This window comes from Rhinopithecus roxellana, chromosome 10 (assembly GCF_007565055.1).
Source record: "Rhinopithecus roxellana isolate Shanxi Qingling chromosome 10, ASM756505v1, whole genome shotgun sequence".
Taxonomy (NCBI): Eukaryota; Metazoa; Chordata; class Mammalia; order Primates; family Cercopithecidae; genus Rhinopithecus; species Rhinopithecus roxellana.
In genome coordinates, this window is record NC_044558.1 from 92538777 (window position 1) to 92560008 (window position 21232).

The following is a 21232-nucleotide window of genomic DNA, read 5'->3' on the forward strand; positions in this document are numbered from 1 at the left end:
GGAGTGGGAGGGAGGCGGACACTCAGGGACAGCCCCAGGCCACCCCCACACGCCAAAGCGGTAGGCTTTTCCTCCATAGACGCCACCACCCCTCCCAGCACCTGCCCTGCCCATCCCGCCTTGGGAGAGGATGGGGCAGACATGGATGGGGTTGCAGCTGGAGGGACAGGAGGCAAACCCAGGCTCTGAGGGCACAGAACCTTGGGACCTCTCATTAGGAAGAAACACACCGTCAGTGGGGCAGGCTCGCCTGGGACTTCCTCCAGTGTCCCTGGGAAATCACTGGGACCCACACAGGACTTTTCTCCACTAGAAGCTGAGCCAGAAAAGCACGAGGGGTCCCTGAAAGGCCCTTCCAAGCCTCAGACCTGTGGCTCTGTGATCTGTGACTGAGCACATGGGCTCCTGTGGCTGGTGCAATGCCACCTCGGGTGGGGTGCACATGAGTCATGGGCTGGGCTTCTCTGCCCAGAGATGCCTGGTGCAGTGAGGGGAGGGGCACAGGCAGCCTGCACACCCTCAGGGGTGGGGATGGTGACCCCATGGCACTTCTGCAGGGGGTGACATCTATGACTCTGGCTTGTGAACCTTCTGGCTCGTTCTGGGTCACTTCCCGGACCAATCCTGGGGCATTCCCGCCCTCCCACTCTTTCTCCCTCTCCTTCTCCAGCTCTGCCCTGCCCCATCACCTCAACAGCTGGAGGGGGCGCAGGACCACGATGAAATAGAAGGGCTCCATGTTGAGGGCCAGCGCCAGCAGTCCCAGGAAGGCGAACACTGTCACGGAGAAGTCAAACCTGCAGGAGGGGAGAGGCCAAGGTCCACCCTGTGGCCCTGAGCCTCCCTGCGCCTGCTCCCCTCCCTGGCACTGTGCACAGCCACCCTCCCACGGAGCCCAGACACAGCAACACCAACAGGAACCAGCCGGCTACGGGAAGAACTTCCTGCCACCCTGGGGTTTCAAGGTGGCCAGGCCCTGTCCCAGCATGTGTCTTGGGAGTCAGGCCTCAGTGCTCTGACCCCAGGGCCAGAAATGCCCGGGAACCCCCTCCAAAGGGCCCCGTGCTGGTCTAATGATGGGGAGGAAAGAAGCCCCGGCCTCCGCAGCCCTGGAGACAGGCCTCGTCTTCCGCTCAACAGACATCTGGCTACACACTGTGGACCAGCCTGACCCCAAGGAACTTTTTGAGGGAAGAAAGCAGGCCCTTCCAGTGAGATTCCTGTTAGAACAGCTTGCCCTGCCCCAAGCCAGAGGACCCTCTCTCCTCTCCAGACACGCAGGGCACACATATGCTGTCAGCTCCTCCCAAATCTGCTCTGTGTGTTAACCCGCTCACCCTCGCGGCCCAAGACCTCATGAGTGCAGCCTGACTTCACGGGCCAGTTAACTTGAACAGGGCAGGGAAGTGACCTCCCACGCTCTGGGGAACAGGCAGAAGGGCCACGTGGGTCTCAATGCTGCTGATCAAGGAAGGTGGGGGAGCATTCTTCTCTGTGGGCATTGTGGTTTTTATGGAAGAGAAAAAAGTTTAATGACTCAGGAAGAGCCAACCAGCCTGTGGCACCTCAAGAGGCCATTTCCAGAAGGACTGGCGTGGGTGGTCTGAGAGGCTTCAGACAAGGGCCTGACCCTGGGGAGTTCCTGGGCTGTGGGCAGGGCTGCTTGAGGGAGACACAGGCCGCGGCCCGTCCTCAGACCTTCCCTCTGCAATTCCAGAAATGGCCTGGGATTGGGGTGTGCGGAGAAGGGTCTGGGGCCGCCATCAGAGTTTCAGCTTTGCGTCAGAAACACGCTGTCCACTCACAAGTTCCATCCGGAGGACAAGTACTCCACAGGGCCCAGGCCGGCGACCTTCAGGAACAGCTCCACCCCATAGACTGCGGACAGAAGGAGTCCATCGGCAGCAGCCCCGCCACATCCTCCCCCGCTCGGTTTCCTCTTTGAGGTTCCTCCACAGTCTGCAGCCTTCCTGCTGGCCGTGTGCCCTCCAGGCTGAGCCCTGGCCTCACTCATGTCCCACCGTGAGAGCAGGTGCTCCATGAGAGGGCCCAGATGGTGGCCAACTGAGTAATCTGCTTAAAAGAAACTGGCCAGGCACAGTGGTTCATGCCTATCATCCCAGCACTTTGGGAGGCCAAGAGAGGAGGATCACTTGAGCCCAGGAGTTGGAGACCAGCCTGAGCAACATAGTGAGACCCCGTCTTTACAAAAAATACAAAAATTAGCCAGGCATGGTGGCGCTGTGTGCCTATAATCCCAGCTAGTTGCGAGGCTGAGGCTACTTGGGATCCCTTGAGCCCGGGAGGTTGAGGTTGCAGTGAGCTATGATCACACAACTGCACTCCAGTTTGGGCGACAGAGAAAGATCCTGCCAAAAAAAAAAAAAAAGAGAGAGAGAGAAATCCTCCCTTCCCATCTCTGGGCAGGGCCTTGCTAACCATGTGTCCATCCAACAGGCGTGTCCCGACTACCTCTTCCATCTTGGGCCTCGCACTGGGTACCAGGTGTGCAACAGTGACCAGTGCAGGGCACCCCTTGGGGCAGAGAGCTTATCAGCTCGGTGGGAGAAAAGACGCCAACAAGGAATGACAGACAGCACAGTGTGCTCAGACTTGATAGAAGGAGCAGGAAAGTCAGGAAGAGGCTGGGGGAGACACCACCAGGCAGAGGAAACCCCTGTGCACAGCCCAGAGGCAGGCGAGAGCAGCAGGCAGCAGAGGCCACTGAGGAGGGCAATAGCGTGCAGCGGGGGACACGGCGCTGGCAAGCAGTGGGGCTGCAGAGCCGAATGGAGGGCCACACACGCCTAGGATCTGGGCTCCATCCAGAGGGCAGTGGACAACCACGAAAGAGTTTTAAACAGGGACGACATGGAATCAGACTAAATACTCTGTCTCTTTATAGCTTCCTGTTTTAGAGAAGAACCATGAGGTTCTATATTGAATGAAAGTTCTCCCAGACAATTTTAAAACAAGCAGTCCAGCAAAGCCATGTCAGAAACTTACTAGTTAGAAAGACGAGGTAACTCCAGGGCACGTGCTTGGAGAAGAAGTTCCCACCTGTAAGACAGAGAAGTAGCAGCTCACAGGCAAGCTGGGTGTGCCGGCCAGGACATGGCCAGTCCCCAAGCAGGGCTCACCTTTCAGCATAAACGTCTCCACGAGGATCCAGACCCCGTTGACTGCCACCACCAAGTCTGAAATACACAGGCCCATAAAAGACAGAGAAATAACAGGGGGGCTTAGAAATCTGCAGGTCACAGCTGCTGTCCCTGGTTAACTTCCTGGAGCTCTACGGGATGGGGAGAATGGGGGTGCTCCACACACCCATTTGATAGGGAACGTCTTTCTGCTCAGTGCTCTTACCAAGGGAGCTAAATCAACCAGTGTTTTCACCTAGAAACAGCTACAAATTTCTAAAAACACTCCCTCTGTCACTGTGTGAATACCAGTTATGATGTAGAGATTATTCCAAATTGGTGTAAAAGATGGACAATATACAAGGCATTCAAGTATTGAAAACATGTGTTTTTCCCTAGAGACTTCTAATTTAAAAAAACTGCATGAACTCTTTAGAAAAACTGCATATGTATTAAGCCATTCGCCTAGCGATCCCACTTTCCAGAAACCATCCCAATGATGCACTAGCAAAAATATAAGATGTATCTGAAAGCTATTCACTGCAGCACTATTTGTGATAGCAAAACACTGGCAACAATCTCAATGATCATCAGTAGGGGAGTGGTTGAACAGACTATGATACGTTCATAAAGTGGCGTACTTTAACCATAAAAACAAACACAGGCTGGGTACAGTGGCTCACACCTGTAATCCCAGCATTTTGGAAGGCTGAGGCAGGCAGATTGCGTGAGCCCAGGGGCTCGAAACCAGCCTGGGCAACACAGGGAGACCACATCCCTACAAAAAATAAAAACAACTAGCCAGATGTGGTAGTATGCACCTGTGGGCCCAGCTACTCAGGAGGCTAAGGTGGGAGGACCGTTTGAACCCAGGAGGTCAAGGTTGCAGTGAGCTATGCTTGTGCCACTGCACTCCAGCTTGGGTGACAGAGCAAGACCCTCTCTCTAAGAGAGAAGAAAGAAAAGAAACAAGGTACATTTCTACATATTACTTTTCTTTTTTTTTTTTTTTAGACATGGTTTTACTGTTACCCAGGCTGAAGTGCAGTGGGGTGTGATCTTGGCTCACTGCAACCTCCACCTCCTGGGCTCAAGCGATCCTCCCACCTTAGCTTCCTGAGGAGCTAGGAACACAGGCGCACACTACCACGCCAGCTAATTTTTGTATTTTCTGTAGAGCTGGGGTTTTGCCACTTTGCCCAGGCTGGTTTCAAACCCCTGGGCTCAAGCCATCCACCCGCCTCTGCCTTCCTAAGTGCTGGAATTACAGGTGTGAGCCACCATACCCAACCTCATTTCTACATATTACCATGAATTGGTCTCCAGGGCACATTGTTAACTGCAAAAAGCCAGGTGGCAGAAAAAAGTGCATAAAATATGCTATTGGTTAAGACAGAGATATTGATATGCATCCAACTTACAGGTTTTGAACAATGGAAGAAGCCATAAATAAAAGTTGCCCACTGTGGGAAGTGACAGGGATAGACATGAAACTTCCTTCAATATATATATTTTCTGTAGATCTGACTTGGAACCATGTAAGTATTTTACATAATTTTTTTTTGCTTTTTTTTGAGATGGAGTCTCGCTGTGTCACCCAGGTTGGAGTGCAGTGGCGCCATCACAACTCACTGCAACCTCTGCCTCTCAGGATCAAGCGATCCTCCCGCCTCAGCCTCCCAAGTAACTAGGACCACAGGCGTGCATGGCTACTTTTTTCTATTTTTGGTAGAGATGGGGTTTCAACACATTGCTCAGGCTGGTCTTGAACTCCTGACCTCAAGTGATCTGCCTGCCTCGGCCTCCCAAAGTGTTGGGATTACAGGCATGAGCCACCATGCCCAGTCCTAATTTACGTAATTATGAAACAAAATTTGGGGTTTTTTTTTTTGAGATGGGGGATCTCACTGTGTTGCCCAGGCTGGAGTGCAGTGGTATGATCACCGTGCACTGCAGCCTCAACCTCCCCAGGCTCGGGTGATCCTCCCACCTCAGGCTCCCAAGTAGCTGGGACTACAGGTGTGAGTTATCACACTCAGTTAACTTTTGTATTTTTTTGTAGAGATGGGGGGTCTCACCATGTTGCCCAGGCTGGGCTCGAACTCTTGGGCTCAAGCAATCCAACCACCTCGGCCTCCCGAAGTGCTGGGATTTTAGGTCTGAGCCACCATGCCTGGCCATAAAATAAAATAAAATGCCAAAAGCAATCCCAAAAAATAAAAAATAACATGGCATAAAAAAATCCAAATGTGTATCCCGTTGGTGACATGTCCACATGTAAAGGAACTATTCCAGGTGACCTTAAAACACAAAGCCAGGCACAGTGGCTCACACCTGTAATCCCAGCACTATGGGAGGCCAAGGCAGGAGAATGGCTTGAGGCCAGGAGTTCGAGACCAGCCTGAGCAACATGAGGATACCCCAACTCTACAAAAAATAAAAAAATTAGCTACGTGTGGCGGTGCGCACCTGTGGTCCCAGCTACTCAGAAGACTGAGGTGGGAGGATGGATTGAGCCTGGGAAGTCAAGGCTGCAGTGAACCATGACTGTGCCATTGTTGGGGCACCAGACTAAGTCCTTGTCTCAAACAAACGAAAAACCCCACAGTAATCTGAATGTACATCCCCAGACTGATGTTTCTAGGAATTATATCATTGGGATTATGTTGCAATTGTTATCCTGGGACTGTGAGATAAAGCAAATGAATAACTGTGCCAGTGTAGTCAGAACCTGGATATTTTTCTTCTTTGTTGGTGTCTGATTGTCTTCAAAGACAACCTGGATTTTAAGATTGAGAATCTAGGCCGGGCACGTGGCTCACGCCTGTAATCCCAGCACTTTGGGAGGCTGAGGTAGGCGGATCACCTGAGGTCAGGAGTTCGAGACCAGCCTGGTCAACATGGTGAAACTCCATCACTACTAAAAATACAAAAATAGCTGGGCATGGTGGCATACACCTGTAATTCCAGCTACTCGAGAGGCTGAGGCAGGAGAATCACTTAGAACCCGGGAGGTGGAGGTTGCAGTGAGCTGAGATCACGCTAGCCTGAGTGACTGAATGAGACTCTGTCTCACAAAAAAAAAAAAAAAGGGATTGAGAATCTAGATGTGTAAGATTCATGAAATCAGTCTTACACATCTAGATTCTTAATCTTAAAATCCCTGCAGGCCTGAATGTGAAGTATCAGCACGAACTCACAACAGTTTATCTTTAAAGAAACAAAACCCTAGTTCTATCCATGGGAAGGCCTAGAAACAATGACCAACCCAAGCAACGAGCACTCAACGCCTCGAATTGTGTCTCTAACACCATCTCCTACTAAAACGAACCAGAGCTCCTTGGAAAGACCAAATTGGATCAAGCCTCTAGGTTAGTACTGTCCAAGGGAATTTTCTGGGACAATGAAAATTTTCTTACCTGCACCATCCAATTGGTAGTCATTAGCCACTTGTGGCTATTAAGCACTTGAAATGTGACTGCTAAGCTGATTTTTTCATTTTAATTAGCTTAAATGTAAATCACCGCATGTGGCCAATGGCTTCCACACTGCACAGCATAGCTCTAGATAGAACTACCAAATTCCAGGAAAGGGCAACAGAGGAACACACAAAACCCAAATCCTGCTTCCTCACCTAAATACTGCATGAGGGGAGGAAGAGGAGCCTAGAGATTAAAACAAACTCAAGAGACATATTCACCAATCAACTCTGCGGTTCTGGAATTTGCTTCCAAAAAAATCTAGGTCTAGAGGGGATGATGAACAGGAGTGAGGATACAGATGGGTGACGGGCACGGGGATGAGCGTGGTAATGTTTTCTCCACTTTTATACATGCTGAGAATTCCCCACAGTAAAAAGTCAAACACAGGACTCTAGGACCAATCTCTTGCCTTGCTTCTAGAACAGCAAAGGACTCAGGGGGAAAGTGGCCTAGAGTGGAGATACTTCATACTTACACATGAAATACTGGAAGGCCTTGGACTTCACAAGGATATTAATGCCTATTTGAAGAAAAGACCTGTTAAAATGTAAATTTACGCACTTATTTCCCCTACCGTATCCTTTATTTTTTTATTTATTTATTTTTTTGAGACAGAGTCTCGCTCTGTCGCCCAGGCTAGAGCGCAGTGGTGCAATCTCGGCTCACTGCAAGCTCCACCTCCCGGGTTCATGCCATTCTCCTGCCTCAGCCTCCCGAGTAGCTGGGACTACAGGCACCCACCGCCACGCCTGGCTACTTTTTTGCATTTTTAGTAGAGACGGGGTTTCACCGTGTTAGCCAGGATGGTCTCGATCTCCTAACCTCGTGATCTGCTGGCCTCGACCTCCCAAAGTGCTGGGGTTACAGGCGTGATCCACCGCGCCCGGCCCCGGATCCTTTATTATTATTATTTCCTTCTGGGCAGGTGCAACCACCTACCACATTCTTTGTGCATGCAGGTAAGCATGGTCTTTAGCCCAGAGGTTAAGAAAGGAGGGTCCTGATCAAAGAGTGGTACCCACATTTCTGTTCTGACCGCCAGACAAGACTGCACTGACTGCAACTGCTCTGGGGAGAGGCTGAGCAACCTGGAATTGAGATAGAGCAGGACAAAGCTCTGCTGACCACTGCTGAAACTGGCATGAAATTAAGGGGCAATTGTCAGGTAAATAATATGATTTATACTATTTCAAATTTTCAAACTTTACACTACACAAGCATTATTCAAGGGGTCATGCAAAGTAAGTATATATTCTGTCATAAGAGGAGGGTAAAAATATATTACTGGGGCTGGGCGTGGTGGCTCATGCCTGTAATTCCAGCACTTTGGGAGGCCAAGGCAGGCGGATCATGAGGTCAGGAGTTCGAGACCAGCCTGGGCAGCATGGTGAAACCCCATCTCTACTAAAAACACACACACACAAAATTACCCAGGCAGGGTGGCAAGTGCCTGTAGTCCCAGCTACTCAGGAGGCTGAGGCAGGAGAATCACTTGAACCCAGGAGGCAGAGGTTGCAGTAAGCTGAGATCGCACCACTGCACTCCAGCCTGGGTGACAGAGCGAGACTCCATCTAAAAAAAAAAAAAAAAAAAAAAAAAAAAAAAAAAAAAAAAAAAAAAAAAATATATATATATATATATATATATATATATATATAATTGGACTAAAAGGTAGATAACAGAATAGAATATATAATGTCACCCTATTGTTTTAAAAATGCATAGAAAAACGGCACGGAGGGAAACACATAAGAGAATTAACAGTGGTTATCTGGGTGGTAAATTTCCATTTACTTCTAATTATCTCACTTTCAAGTTTCTTCAGTGAATATCTTTGCTTTTGTATGAAAAAAGAAAAATTCCCCAAATGTCTTGGTTGGGTTAAGTTACCCATTTCTCTCCTAATCTGCTTCCTACCACGCTTACCTCCCTGCTGGGGTAATCACGCTGTTTCTTCACACACACATTCAGACAAACACAGACACACACCTGTCTGAACCTCTCCTCAGATGCTCCTCTGTGGTCTCTGATAACTTCCATCAGCCCCCAGCTGCCAACACCTGCCATATTCAAGACCACTTACCTTTGAAGATGAGGAGCGCCGTCCTGGGAAGCTCATCAAACCAGTGCTCTCTGTTTTTCTTGGCCTGGTAGACAACAGGACCAAGAGGGAGGCTGTCAGGGCCAGGGACCAGAGCCGTGCCCTGGAGCCAGGATGCTGGCTTCCTTTCCTGTTCACCCTGCTAAACTGGGGAACAATGTTAACCTTCAGGCATCTATATGAGAACACAGCCAGCCAGTGTGTACCGAGCATTTACAATGTGCCATGCAGAGGCATTATTTTGGTATAGTCCTGAAATTAGCTTTGTCAGTAGGGATTATCATTATGCCACTTCCCAGGCAAGACAAGCCTCAGAAAGGCTCAGCAACCTGCCTGATGTCACACAGCGACTAATGGGGTCTAAGTGAGATTGGGTGCTGCTAACGATGACACTATGTCACAATTGTAAGGGCAGATTTGGGAGCTGGGGGCCACCTGTGATCGCTGAAGTGTACCATGCCAAGCTGGGGGCTGAGCTGCTGTAGCAGGGAGACAGCTGGATCTTGGGATGCCCCTGCTTCTCACTGCCCCACTTGGGGACCTGTCTGTCTACTCCTTCTATGGTCTCAGAGGAGAACTCACCTTCCACTTCAAAGCCGCAACTTCATAGATATCGTAAAAGTCCTTTAGGCTGCCAAAAGCAAAGTAAAAAGGGACAAAATATCAGAACATAGTTCCACTGAGCTTTGCTTCTCTTACTTGCCTGCCTATGGACACCTTTACAGGGTGAGGGTAGGAGGAAGGGAGGGGACACTGTGTGAGTCCCAGCACAGCAGTGCTGGGGGATCCTTTACCTGCGATTGTTTGGATCTCCTCTGACCTTGAGGTACTACGAATACGTAATCCACTTAGTCTCCACCAACTGCACTAACGACGGACAGTGTCAGTGCCCTGGAGAGGCAGCTGCTGGAGTACTAGGATTCTTAGGAGGACGGAAACTTCGCCTTTTAGCAGGGGCCTTAATGTAATACTTGGGACTGCAAGTTCAGCTCAAACAGGGCTTGTGCTCAGCTCCACAGCAGGCTGCTATGGACAGGGCTTGGTCATCAACAGCCTAGAAGACCAATCCTGCCCCTGGAGATCTAGGGTCAGTTCTCTGAGGCCGAGCCAGGTGTGTGCAGGGGATGGGGGAAGTATATTCACCCCTCTCTGTCCACCTGGCTCACATGGGACTATCCCACCCCACTGGGGGTTCGAGGGCCAGCAGCTGGGCTAGTCCAATCCATGAGCTCCTTTTTTCTCAAGTCACTTTGAATTGGATTTGTGTTGGACTTTTGTCACTTGCAAAAGGAATCCTGGTGAATCCAGGCTGTAAGTCTACATGGATACACATCTCTGTGGAGGAAACTGAAGTCCCCTGACAAGCCTATAGGCCTGCCCACCTCCAGGGCCTTCACATGCCCTGGTTCACTCTAGACATGAACGCCTTGTCTGGCCACGCTGCCCCTACCAGGCACCTGCTCTTACCTGAGCAGAGGTGTGTTGTTCTGATTCAGGGCCTTGAAGGTAAGATAGCGCTCCCTGGCACTCATCCGGGGCTTGTAGAAGCGCATGAGGCCTTCAAAATGCCTGTAGGAGATGCCGGCGGGCCTCTGGGGGAGAGGGAGGAACAGTGTGGAACCCAGACTACTCCCTTTCCCTTGGGGCACCCACTCCAGATCCACTCCAGCTCTGTTCATTCTTCCAAGGGCAGGGCTCCTGGTTTCTAAAGTCGCTGGCCTGGCCATGCTTAGGGGCTGCTCTGGGCAAGGGAGGGAGGACAGGGACCAAGCCCCTCCCTGGGCCATGGCTCCTACCCTCTGGCTGACGAGCAGGCGGTAGGCATGCTGGATGGCAGTTCGCTTGTGCAGTAGCAACGACTTGAACTTGCGTTTCTCAATGTCATTGAAGGTGTCGAACACCACAGCCAGAAGCTGTGGGAGAGAAGCACAGAGCCCTGGTTCAGGGTGGTGAGTGGCTGGGGCAGGGGGCGCAGGGGGGGATGGGTTCATCATCTAGGCAGGGCTCTCATCCAGCCAACCCAGAGAGGCTCTGGGGAGACCCTTTCGCCTGCACTTCATGGGGTAGGAAGTCGGTCTCCCAAGTCTCAACAGAGGAAAGCCCTTTGTTCCTCTCATAAATTTCCCTCTTCAGATACATGAAGGCACTGTTACTCAATCTTTCCCAGGTTCCCCTCCACTTTCCCACACTCCCTTCCCCAGTTCCAGCTTGTCCCAGGCTGGGCAGGGGCAAGCCAGGGGAGGATAGAGTAGCAAGAGGGGTGCATCTGGGTTCTGAGCCCAGTCTGACTCTGGCCAGTAGCAGGAGGAGGCTGCCTGCCCACTGCCCTCCTGACCTCCGAGCCAGAAGTAACCTTCCTCCTCCTGCCCCCTTTGTACTTCTCCTTGTGAGTCATTGCTTCACATGTGGCCCAGGAAAAGGGGGAGTGAGAGGCTCTGCATGCAAGGAAATAACGTTCTAGAGTTGGCTAATACCAAAGTTAGCTTATCAGAGGGGGATGGAAGGTGGGGGAAGAACTTGAAAGAATCCTTTTTAGAAACACTTTCTCTGTCTTTAAAAATGTTTTAAGGGAAACTCTCTGGTCCTTTCCCTCAAACTGGTCCCCCATTTTTTCCCTGTGGATCAAAGGTCAGCACGCTTTTTCTGTAACGGGTTCGACAGCAGCTGTTTTAGGCTCTGGAGGCCAAATGTTCTCTGCTGCAACTACTAACCTGTGGTCATATCATATGATCAGCCACAGACTATACATAAACAAATGGGCATGACTGTGTCCCTGTGTATTTACAAACACAGGCTGTGGGCCAAATTTGGCCAGCAGGCCGTACTTTGTTGACTGTTGCCCTAAATTCTCATAGCTCTAAATATATTACAAATTAAATCAAATACAAAGAAGTACTCAACATATTTCTTCTTGGTTTTGAGGAATTAACACAAGAATATATTTTCTCCTTTTTAAGACTTAAATTTTGGCCAGGTGCTGTGGCTCACACCTGTAATCCCAGCACTTTGGGAGGTTGAGTCGGGCAGATTACCTGAGGTCAGGAGTTCGAGACCAGCCTGATCAACATGGCAAAACCCTGTCTCTCCTAAAAATACAAAAATTAGTCGGGTCTAATGGCATGTGCGTATGCCTATAATCCCAGCTACTCAGGAGGCTAAGGCAGGAGAATCACTTGAACCTGGGAGGTGGAGGTTGCAGTGAGCCGAGACTGCGCCACTGTACTCCAGCCTGGGTTACAGAGCGAGACTCCATCTCAAAAAAAGAAAAAGGACTTAAAATTTTTTAGATTTCACATGTCTACCTGGAGAAGATGATTTTCATTTCTATACTGGGCCTGACTGTGGTGACTAGTGTGAGAATGCTCTGCAGAAGCATAAAAATAAACACAACACTCGATTGGAAGCCTCTTCCCATTAGTCCTGCCATGGATGTGTCGTCTGAGCACCGGCCTAACAGCCTGGTGTCGGATGTGATCTATGATGGCTGGGACATTCCTGGAGGCTGTCTGCGCCTCCACAAACACCCTCAAAGTTCTTTGAGCACAGGGGCTTCACAGAACGTGTTCTATACTGGATTTTCTGATGGTTTCTGATAAATGAGGTAGAAATACACAAGACATTTCTGGCATGTGAATGCAACTGAACAGAGTGGTTAGGAACAGGGCTCTGGAATGGGCCTGGCCTGGCCACTCCAAGCTATGCAGCCATCAGCAAACCACACTGTCACTCTGACCCTCAGTCTCTTCATCTGCACTTTGAGAACCATACTCACTACCTCCAGGGTTGTGTTTATTTATTAAATTATTTCATCCTTATATGTAAAGCACTTTGCATGGTGCCAGGTGGCTAAGGCTTACTAAATGCCAGCTTTTACGGTTATTATAATATAGTTGGCCTTCCGTATCTGTGGGTTCTGCATCCATGGATTCAAACAACTGCAAATCAAAAATATTCCAAAAACAAAATGATGGTTGCATCTGTACTGTACCTGTACAGCCTTCTTTTTCTTGTCATTATCCCCTAAACAATAAAATAAAACAATTTTTTTTTTTTTTAATACGGAGTCTCGCTCTGTCACCCAGGCTGGAGTGCAATGGCATGATCTTGGCTCACAGTAACTTCCACCTCCTGGGTTCAAGCAATTCTTCTGCCTCAGCCTCCTGAGTAGATGGGATTACAGGCACCAACCACCACACCCAGCTAATTTTCGCAAGTAGAGACGGGGTTTCACCATGTTGGCCAGGCTGGTCTCGAACTCCTGACTTCAAATGATCCACCCACCTTGGCCTCCCAAAATGCTGGGATTAAAGGTGTGAGCCACCCTGCCCGGCCCAGTATAACAACTATTTACATAGCTTTTACATTGTATTAGGTGTTATAGATAATGCAGGATAATTTAAAATATACGAGAGGATGAATGTGCACAGGTTATCTGCAAATACTCTGCCATTTTAGACAAGGGACTTGAACATCTGTGGATCTTCATACCAAAAGGGGTCCTGCAAACAATCCCTGTGGACACTGAGGGTCAACTATCTCTGATGTAAGAATGCAAAGGTCCCAGGGTTGCCTGGGTTTAACATCCAGCACTATCAGCAGCAGCAGCACTGCCCTGGTGAGGACGCCACCCCCAGCAACTGGCTGAACTCCTGAAGTCCTGACAGGTCATTCCCTGCAACACTGCACCTGACTATGATTCTGGGACTTCCTGCCCCAGCATTCTGCCCTGAGAGGTGGAAAGCAGTCCCTACTTCTCCACTCCCACGGTGCCCAGCGCTGTGTGGGTAGGGGCAGGCTGCTTCAGCATATAGCCTGAGGCGCAGTCACTCACCAGGTTCATGATGAAGTACAGCTCAATGGAGAGGTACACAATGAAGAAGACACAGGACCAGGGGTTCCGGGAGTAGGAGGGCATCATCACATCTGGGAAACTGTATTTGCAGAGGGTGACCCGGCGTGCTGTATCTGCCTGTCTCCATCCTCTCAGAGCACATGCCTTGCAGAGGACAGCTCCTTGTTCGCCTTCCCAGCCTCCAACCCCGGTTCCCCTACTCTCACCCCTGGGCTTCATGCTCAGTGGGCCAACCCTGTCTCCCAACGGCACCACAGCACCTGCCTGTGCTGGGATGTGGAATATACTTTGCAGAAAAGAGGAGGAGACCCCAGCGCGGCAGCAGAGGACCAAAGGCAACGCAGAGCCTGCACTTACTTGGCTGTGGTTAGAAGGACAAACAGACTGACAATGCTGTTCTCCAGGCTGCTGAAGTACTGCAAGGGAAGAGGGGGCAGAGGAGAGGTCGGGACCAGCCAAGAGCACATGGCCGCCAGGAACAGGCTGTGATGGGCCACCTGGCGCACCCTGCCATGCCCGCTCTTGCATCTCTCAAGGAATCCCTGAGGGAGGCAGAGGAAAGAGCAAACACGCAGTCCAGAGGCCTCCCCTTTCCTGCACCCGATGTTTCTGGCAGAAGCAGACTATTGACTTGGGGGGACTTTTTTCTAGGGAGTCACATGTCTGGGCCATTTGCCTGGCTCTCCCCCACTACTCCTCTGCCAAAATATTCCAATGGTCCAAACCTGATCCTGGCGGCACCCCTTTCAAGGACAGAAAAGGGGATCCCCAGCTCTCAAGGAAGGAAGTGGTCAAGTCTGAGTGACGGGAACTCCCACGTGTGGTGCACACACAAGCTATGATGAGAAACCAGGCAGGGCCCCCCTTCCCCACAGGTCACCAGCGTGACCCTGTCTGAGGGAAAAACCCTCCATAAAAGAAGAGACAGACAAATGTGCCAATTACTTACGGGGTCTGAAGGGTTAGGGGAGAACAAGTAGAAACCTAGAAGCGGGTGGAAACACAGATAAACAAAAGGATTAGAGCAAAGGTCCCAAAACCTGGTGTCAAAAGGACCGGACAAATACAGGCAAATGAATGCAGCAGGTCAGGAAGAGCAGCAGGGACTGCTGGGGACCACAGCACCCCGAGAACACATGCTCTGTTGGAAGGGAGCAGGGCTGCAGGCACCAGACACTTGCCGCTCTATAGCAATGTGCTGGGCACTATCGGCTCTGTTCTTTCAAAAGGGGGAAGTCTGTATTTTTGTGTAAAATCTAATTTTAAAATGCTGGCTCCAAGTTTTCAGACCAAACAAAACCCATCTGTAGGCTGGATCTGGAATCCAGGCTGCTGTTTTGCAATCTTAGGTTCTGAGAACATGACAGCCGAGTAAAATTCCAAAGGGATCCGCTGCTCCCCTGCAGCCAGGGTCCCAGGGTGGGAATGCCATTCACTTCCTCCCTTCAGGAATGGACCACTCCCGGAGTCCCTGAAATCCTGAGTGGGAAAAGGGAGGAACTCTGCCCTCAGGGGAAATCAGCCCTACCCCTGGAGAAGCACAAACAAAATTCTACCAAGAGTGGGATGGCGGGTGGGAGGAAGTGAGAGCCATGACTCAGGACAAGGCAGTCATGAGGGCCGGGAGGGGTGGGGCCTGGCTCTAGCCTCAGAGTCAGGGCTCTGGAGTCCCACTGTCTTCGCCATCTGCGGAGTCCTGGTGAAAGGACCTCGGCTTTCCCAGCTGAGTACCAGGGCTTCCAACGTCTACGCCCTGTGACTCTGTGTGGCTATCACAGTCAGCCCCATGTGAAAAACCAAGCCCTCCTGAGTGAGCAGCCTGTGACCCTGCTGTACCCAGTGAAGCTGAAGCTTGCCATCTCTCAGGGCCCAGACAAGTGCCTTCGAGAAACTCTCAAGCGTGAGCACCAGGAAACACACAGGAGTGTTCACTGCGGTGGGATGTGTGATAAGAAAAACGTCCAACAGGAGAGCAGATTAACAAGCTTTGGCATACTTGCTCTGCTCCAGTGAAAATGAATATACGGCATCTACATGTATCAACAGGAATAAATTTCAAAAACACAGTACTGAGCGAAAGAGCAATGTGTAGAAGTGGACATCCATATTATATAACCACTTAGAGACTTTTTTAAGTATGCAAAGCTTTATCATTTCTTTGTCACTTGGGGAAATGTAAATGTGAAACAAAATATAAAGAAGTGCATGGCAATGATAAGCTTAGGACAGTGGGTACCCTTGGGGAAAGTGGGAATCACGACCACTAAAGGTCACAAACGTGCCTTCCATTTTATTCTAAGGCTTCATTTCCTAAGCTGGATGGTAGGTCCATGGGTGTTCATGTTATTATTATTTATTTACTTTGAGACAGGGTCTTGCTTTGTCACCCAGGCTGGAATGCAGTGGCACTGTCACAGCTCATTGCAACCTCTGTCTCCCCACGCTCAGGTGATCCTCCTGCCTCACCTCCTGAGTAGCAGGGACCACAGGAGCATGTCACACACTACCATGCCCAGCTAATTCCTGTATTTTTTTTTTTTTTTTTTTTTTGTAGACATGGGGTCTCGCGCTGGTCTCGAACTCCTGGACTCAAGCGATCTACCTGTCTCAGCCTCCCAAAATGGTGGGACAATCGGCATGAGACACCATGCCTGGCGTATTTTTAAAATCTTTCTGAATTTCTGAAACTACCTGCTCTGGTCTGAATGTTTGTGTTCCCTGCCCCTAATCCCTATGTTGAAATCTAATCTCCAAGTTGAGGGTGTTAGGAGGTGGGGGCTGTGGGAGGTGAAAAGGTCATGAGTGTGAAGTCCTCCCGAAGTGCCCACATAAAAGAGGTCTCAGAGGCTGGGCGCAGTGGCCCACACCTGGAATCCCAGCACTTTGGGAGGCCAAGGCAGGTGGACCACAAGGTCAGGAGTTGGAGACCAGCCTGGCCAATATGGTGAGACCCCGTCTCTGCTAAGAGTACGAAAATTAGCTGGGTGTGGTGGTGGGTGCCTGTAGTCCCAGTTACTCAGGAGGCTGAGGCAGGACAATCACTTGAACCTGGGAGACGGAGGTTGCAATGAGCCGAGATCACACCACTGTACTCCAGCCTGGGTGACAGGGTGAGACTCTGTCTCAAAAAAAAAAAAAAGAGGTCCCAGAGAGCTGCCTCCCACCTTCCACCACGTGAGGACACAGCCAGAAGGCACCACCTATGGATCAAGGAACAGGCCCTCACCAGACACCCATGGCTGGCCCTTGATCTTGGACTTCCAGATTTCACAGCCTCCAGAACAGGGAGAAAAAAACTTCTGTTGTTTATAAGCCACCCAGTTGGGAAGAAATAAACTTTTGTTGTTTATAAGCCATGCAGTCTATGGCATTTTGTTATAGCAGTCCAAAAGGACTAAGGCACTGTCAAAATAATTTTTCTTCTCTTTTTTTTTTGAGACAAAGTCTCACTTACTCTGTTGTTGCCCAGGCTGGAAAGCAGTGGTACGATCTCAGCTCACTGCAACCTTGGTATCCCGGGTTCAAGCAATTCTCCTGCCTCAGCCTCCCAAGTAGCTGGGATTACAGGCGTGTGCCACCCACGCCTAGCTAATTTTTGTACTTTTAGTAGAGACTGTATTTCACCATGTTGACCAGGCTGGCCTCAAACTCCTGACCTAGATTATCCGCCCACCTTGGCCTCCCAAAATGCTAGGATTATAAGCGTGAGCCATTGCGCCAGGCCCAAAATAATTTTTCATCCACTGTGAACGTGCTTTTTGAGTGCACCTAGGCCTGAGAAGCAGGAACTCACCGAGGATGGCGAAGATGATCATGAAGAACAGCAGCAGCAGGAGGATGTCCATGAAGGGTGGTAGGGACTGGAAGATCTGCCGCAGGTTGCTGGGGAGAGATAGGGCAGCTCAGGGGAGGTGCCAGCTGGGGCGGGCCGTCTAGGACTCCTCCTTGTTGAGATGGGGGCCTAGTGCTTCTGACTCGAAATACTAAACCCTGCCACACCCTGGTGTGACATCATGCTTCATTTTCCTAAAGTGTCTTGAGACCCCCACTCAGTGGGTGGCGGGGAACTGGGGCAGGCGTAGCACACAGCCGCCTCCACCTGGTGACGGCCCAAGGAGGCAAGTGCCATGCAAGCGGGGAACGGAGTAGCAGAAGGCCAAGGGCATCACCTTGGGCGCAAAGGTCAGTTTCCATGAGCAGGATGTGGAAGGCATGAAGGCATTTCAAGGCCACTTAGCCCTGGGACACTGGGCCTGTTTCAAGGACAAGTCCTGTTTCTAGCTTCGCAGATGGGCACAAAGAATGAATTACAAGCCCACTCTCAGCAACAGTAGACCAGCCAAGACATTTTCCAGATTGCGTCTCCCAAAATAAATCTCAGTCGAGGCTTGGTCCGGTTTGAGTTTGGTCCCACAGCCTCAGTGGAGATGGCGGAAGAGTCTGCTTGTGTCACATGGACACTGCTGAGCTGCCTGCATTTGGGTAGATAACACGCATAGAGCGAGGAAGCAGCTCTGGAAGGCTGCAGAAAAGATGGGAAAAAGCCCTGGACCCAGAGGCCGCAAACCTACACTGCGGCAGGAACATCACCTTCTCCTGTGCGTGGGTGGAATGGCAGAAGGAGAGTGAGTGTGCGTGTACTCCCACCAGCATGCAGGGTCGACCTCATCACTAACTGACTCACAAGCTCTTGCCCCACCAGCCCAGAGGTCAGGCCATGTCAGGATAGTGACTGTCTGCCCAGCTTCCAACCCGGGCCTTACCGCCGGACGCCACCGCAATACCGACAGTCCACCAGGAAAATGCAGCGCAGTGCTCGGGTCACCCGCACATGGGACATCTGCCGTACCAACACCACGATGGCCTCGACAAACTGCACCACCAGCACCGAGGTCTGCGGGTGGCAGGCATGGAGCACTGTCAGGCCCTGCAGCCCAGCCGTCATCCTGCATACCTAGAATAGGGGGCTGGAGAGGCAGTGCCCACTCTGGCCTCGGGAGGCCTTTTTTTCTCTCCAGCCCTCTCTCACACTTCCTGCCAACACCAGGCAGCCCCAGAAGAAAAAAACTCCAGCTGCTGGCTCAGGTGTGTGGCACCAGGAGAATGAGCCGAAGGGAAGCATGACTGCTGGTATCCACTGAGGAGGCAAAACTGCCACTCTGCCAGGCCCCCTCGATCCCTACTCACATCAGGGATCCTGGGGCCTGCAGCTCCTCTTCAGCTCTGCTTACTTGGCTACACTCTCCTAGAGTAGCACACATGCTCCACACACTACAAAGTGCCACCTTGACGTGCTCCTACTCACGCCACTCTCTGCAGCACAGAGAGAAAACGCATAACACTAGGGACAGGTGAGCCCGGGTGCAGTGGGGTGTGAACCCCATGTCTCCAGATGAATATAAAACAGGGAGAGCAGCACACCTCTCTCCAAGGTGACTGCACCAGTGCCTGGCAGGTACTAAACACCCCTCACATTAGCTACTGCTGGCATCACCACAACATCTAGGGCACCGGCAAGGCTGAGGGCGTGGTCAGGACAAGGACCCTAGGGTGACACCTCTAAGCATGGACTGGGTCCATGGTGGATTCTGAATTGTACCAAAGAGACAGGTTTGAAGGTGACATGGGAGAAAAGGCTGCAAGGGGAGGGACAGATGGGCGGACACATCACCTTGACCATGGTCCGCTTGTGCCGGATGAAGGTGTGGAGGCCCAGCCAGCGTAACTTCATGCAGAGTTCAAACACTACCACCATCAGGGCGAATAGTTCCAGGGTGGCGTGGACCTGAGACCAGAGGGTGTGGGGATGTGTCATGGCCAGCCCAGCCCACGGCCACTCCTCATTGCCCAATCCTCCCAGGACCTGGAAGTGCCCCAGGACATCCTCCCAACACACATCAGAGTTACAAAAACCTGGCCCTGCTAGCCTAAAGACAAAGCTCTGGTCACGGAGCCTTCCCCAGAACAACTAAACATAAACTTGGTATCCAGGAAACTGACATGCTGGTCCAAATGATGAAAAATCAGGAAGGAGCCCGAAGTTTAAAAGTAAGAAAAACAAATTAGCTGGGCGAGGTGGCGCACACCTGTAATCCCAGCTACTCAGGAGGCTGAGGCAGGAGAATCGCTTGAGCCCAGGAGGCAGATGTTGCAGTGAGCCGAGATGGTGCCACTGCACACCAGCCTGGGCAACAGAGGGAGACTCAGTCTCAAAAAGAAAAAAAAAAATAAGAAAAACAAAATAAGATAAAATTTAATATCTAGCCTTGTTCTAAGAGGGATTTCATGTAATTTACAAAAGATCTATGAAAGACACTAAGAAAGCATCAATTAGGAACTTAAGAAATAAAATCCGATTGTCAAAGAAACAAGGACTGTCAAGCAGAGAGCAGTTCCTAAAACTGTCATCCTCATTCTGGACAAAAGGACAAGACATGGAAAACCCCCAGCTGGAAAACCTTCCCAGCAGGCAAGTCAAGTGCTTCCGGGAAACAGACATGGGAGAGCTCCTCCTCCCGGGGGTGCGGAGGTCCGGGGCCTGTGGACATTCCAGTGGGCAGGAACTGACAGAGTAAAGGGATGGGAAGACAGACTCCAGCACAGGGGACAGAGTGGGGGAAGTGCGCAGAGGAAAAAACACAGACTGGCTGGAACTGTGAGTTTCAGGCACGAAGAAGGAGAAACAGGAAGGGAAACTGAGTCATGGAGGGCCTCAGAGGCCAGGCTGGATGAGCGCTTCCTAACTCAACAGGCACAGGCTTCCTTCCCTGCTTCCATGCCTCCCGCACACTCTTTGAGAAGGGAACAAGCACAGCTCCACACCTGCTCTGGCCCCCACTGAATGATGGCTGGGCCTAGGTGTGGGGACATCTGAGGGGCTGGAGCTGTCCAGGAAACATCCCCGCCTCCCATGGTGACCACACCCAAATGCCTTCTCCTTTGAGGCTGGAGACAGAGTAGTGGGACTGTCCACTGGGTGCCCTCCCCACCCGGAGCCAAGGTGTGGGCATTGGTTCTGAGCAGGGCCTGGGACACTTCCTCTCCCTGGAATGTACTGGTGGGTAGAATCCCAGAGAGACTGGCTGAAGGCCATTCACTCCAGCAGGGACACCCAGGCATTTCTGCTCCCAAGGCTTCTATGACCACCTGGTATCTCTCTGTTTTAAGTCTGTTTGCAGTGTTTGTCCTCCCAGTATGTTCCTTTTTGGGGTTCTGTCGTTTGCCCTGAAAGCCATGGCTCCCAGCCCCCCATGTGAGGAGCATGTGCGCTCACGTAGATGCCAAGCCGGAGCGCGGGGACGGCGGGGGCCTCGCACAGGGAGAGCAGCAGCAGCAGCAGGGCCGTGGCCAGCTCCATCAGGTAGAAGAGGTGATTGTGTGCAAAGAGGTAGGCCGCCAGCGCCTTGGCATCCTTGGGGTGGGTGAAGAACTTGTCATTGTTCTCGCCTTCCTGAAAAGATGAGAGCAGTGTGGGCATGTGAGCCTGGAGACCTGTCCAGTGCCAAAGAGGAACCATGGACAGGGGAGGAAAGGAAGGCCCCAGGCAGGCGAGGAGAGATTCAGGCCAGAGACAGAAGATGCTGGAAAATCAAAATGATCTTCGTGAAACTCATGATGGTCAAGTCTCACTCCTGCCTGCTGATGGGCTCAAGAGACT

At 51.1% G+C, this 21232-nt stretch overlaps 1 protein-coding gene across 4 annotated transcripts in view; it reads right to left on the reverse strand.

Moving 5' to 3' along the window:
• The window catches only part of TPCN1 (two pore segment channel 1), a 73519-nt gene that overhangs the window by 8321 nt on the left and 43966 nt on the right, over positions 1-21232 (reverse strand). For 3 of the 4 annotated variants that reach the window (XR_004059463.1, XM_010368766.1, XM_030938300.1), the window contains exons 4-19: positions 20849-21025; positions 19247-19360; positions 18339-18469; positions 17369-17457; positions 14525-14559; positions 13933-13991; positions 13555-13654; positions 10520-10636; positions 10191-10315; positions 9306-9354; positions 8706-8769; positions 7098-7142; positions 3141-3197; positions 3007-3060; positions 1806-1878; positions 690-797 (exon numbers count right to left, since the gene is read on the reverse strand). Coding sequence is in view for 3 of the 4 variants with exons in the window: in XM_010368766.1 (XP_010367068.1) it covers positions 690-797; positions 1806-1878; positions 3007-3060; positions 3141-3197; positions 7098-7142; positions 8706-8769; positions 9306-9354; positions 10191-10315; positions 10520-10636; positions 13555-13654; positions 13933-13991; positions 14525-14559; positions 17369-17457; positions 18339-18469; positions 19247-19360; positions 20849-21025 (1397 nt within the window). In the remaining variant the exon portion in view is untranslated. The remainder of the gene's footprint in view (positions 1-689; positions 798-1805; positions 1879-3006; positions 3061-3140; positions 3198-7097; positions 7143-8705; positions 8770-9305; positions 9355-10190; positions 10316-10519; positions 10637-13554; positions 13655-13932; positions 13992-14524; positions 14560-17368; positions 17458-18338; positions 18470-19246; positions 19361-20848; positions 21026-21232) is intronic. The other variant, XM_030938301.1, reaches the window with a different exon arrangement.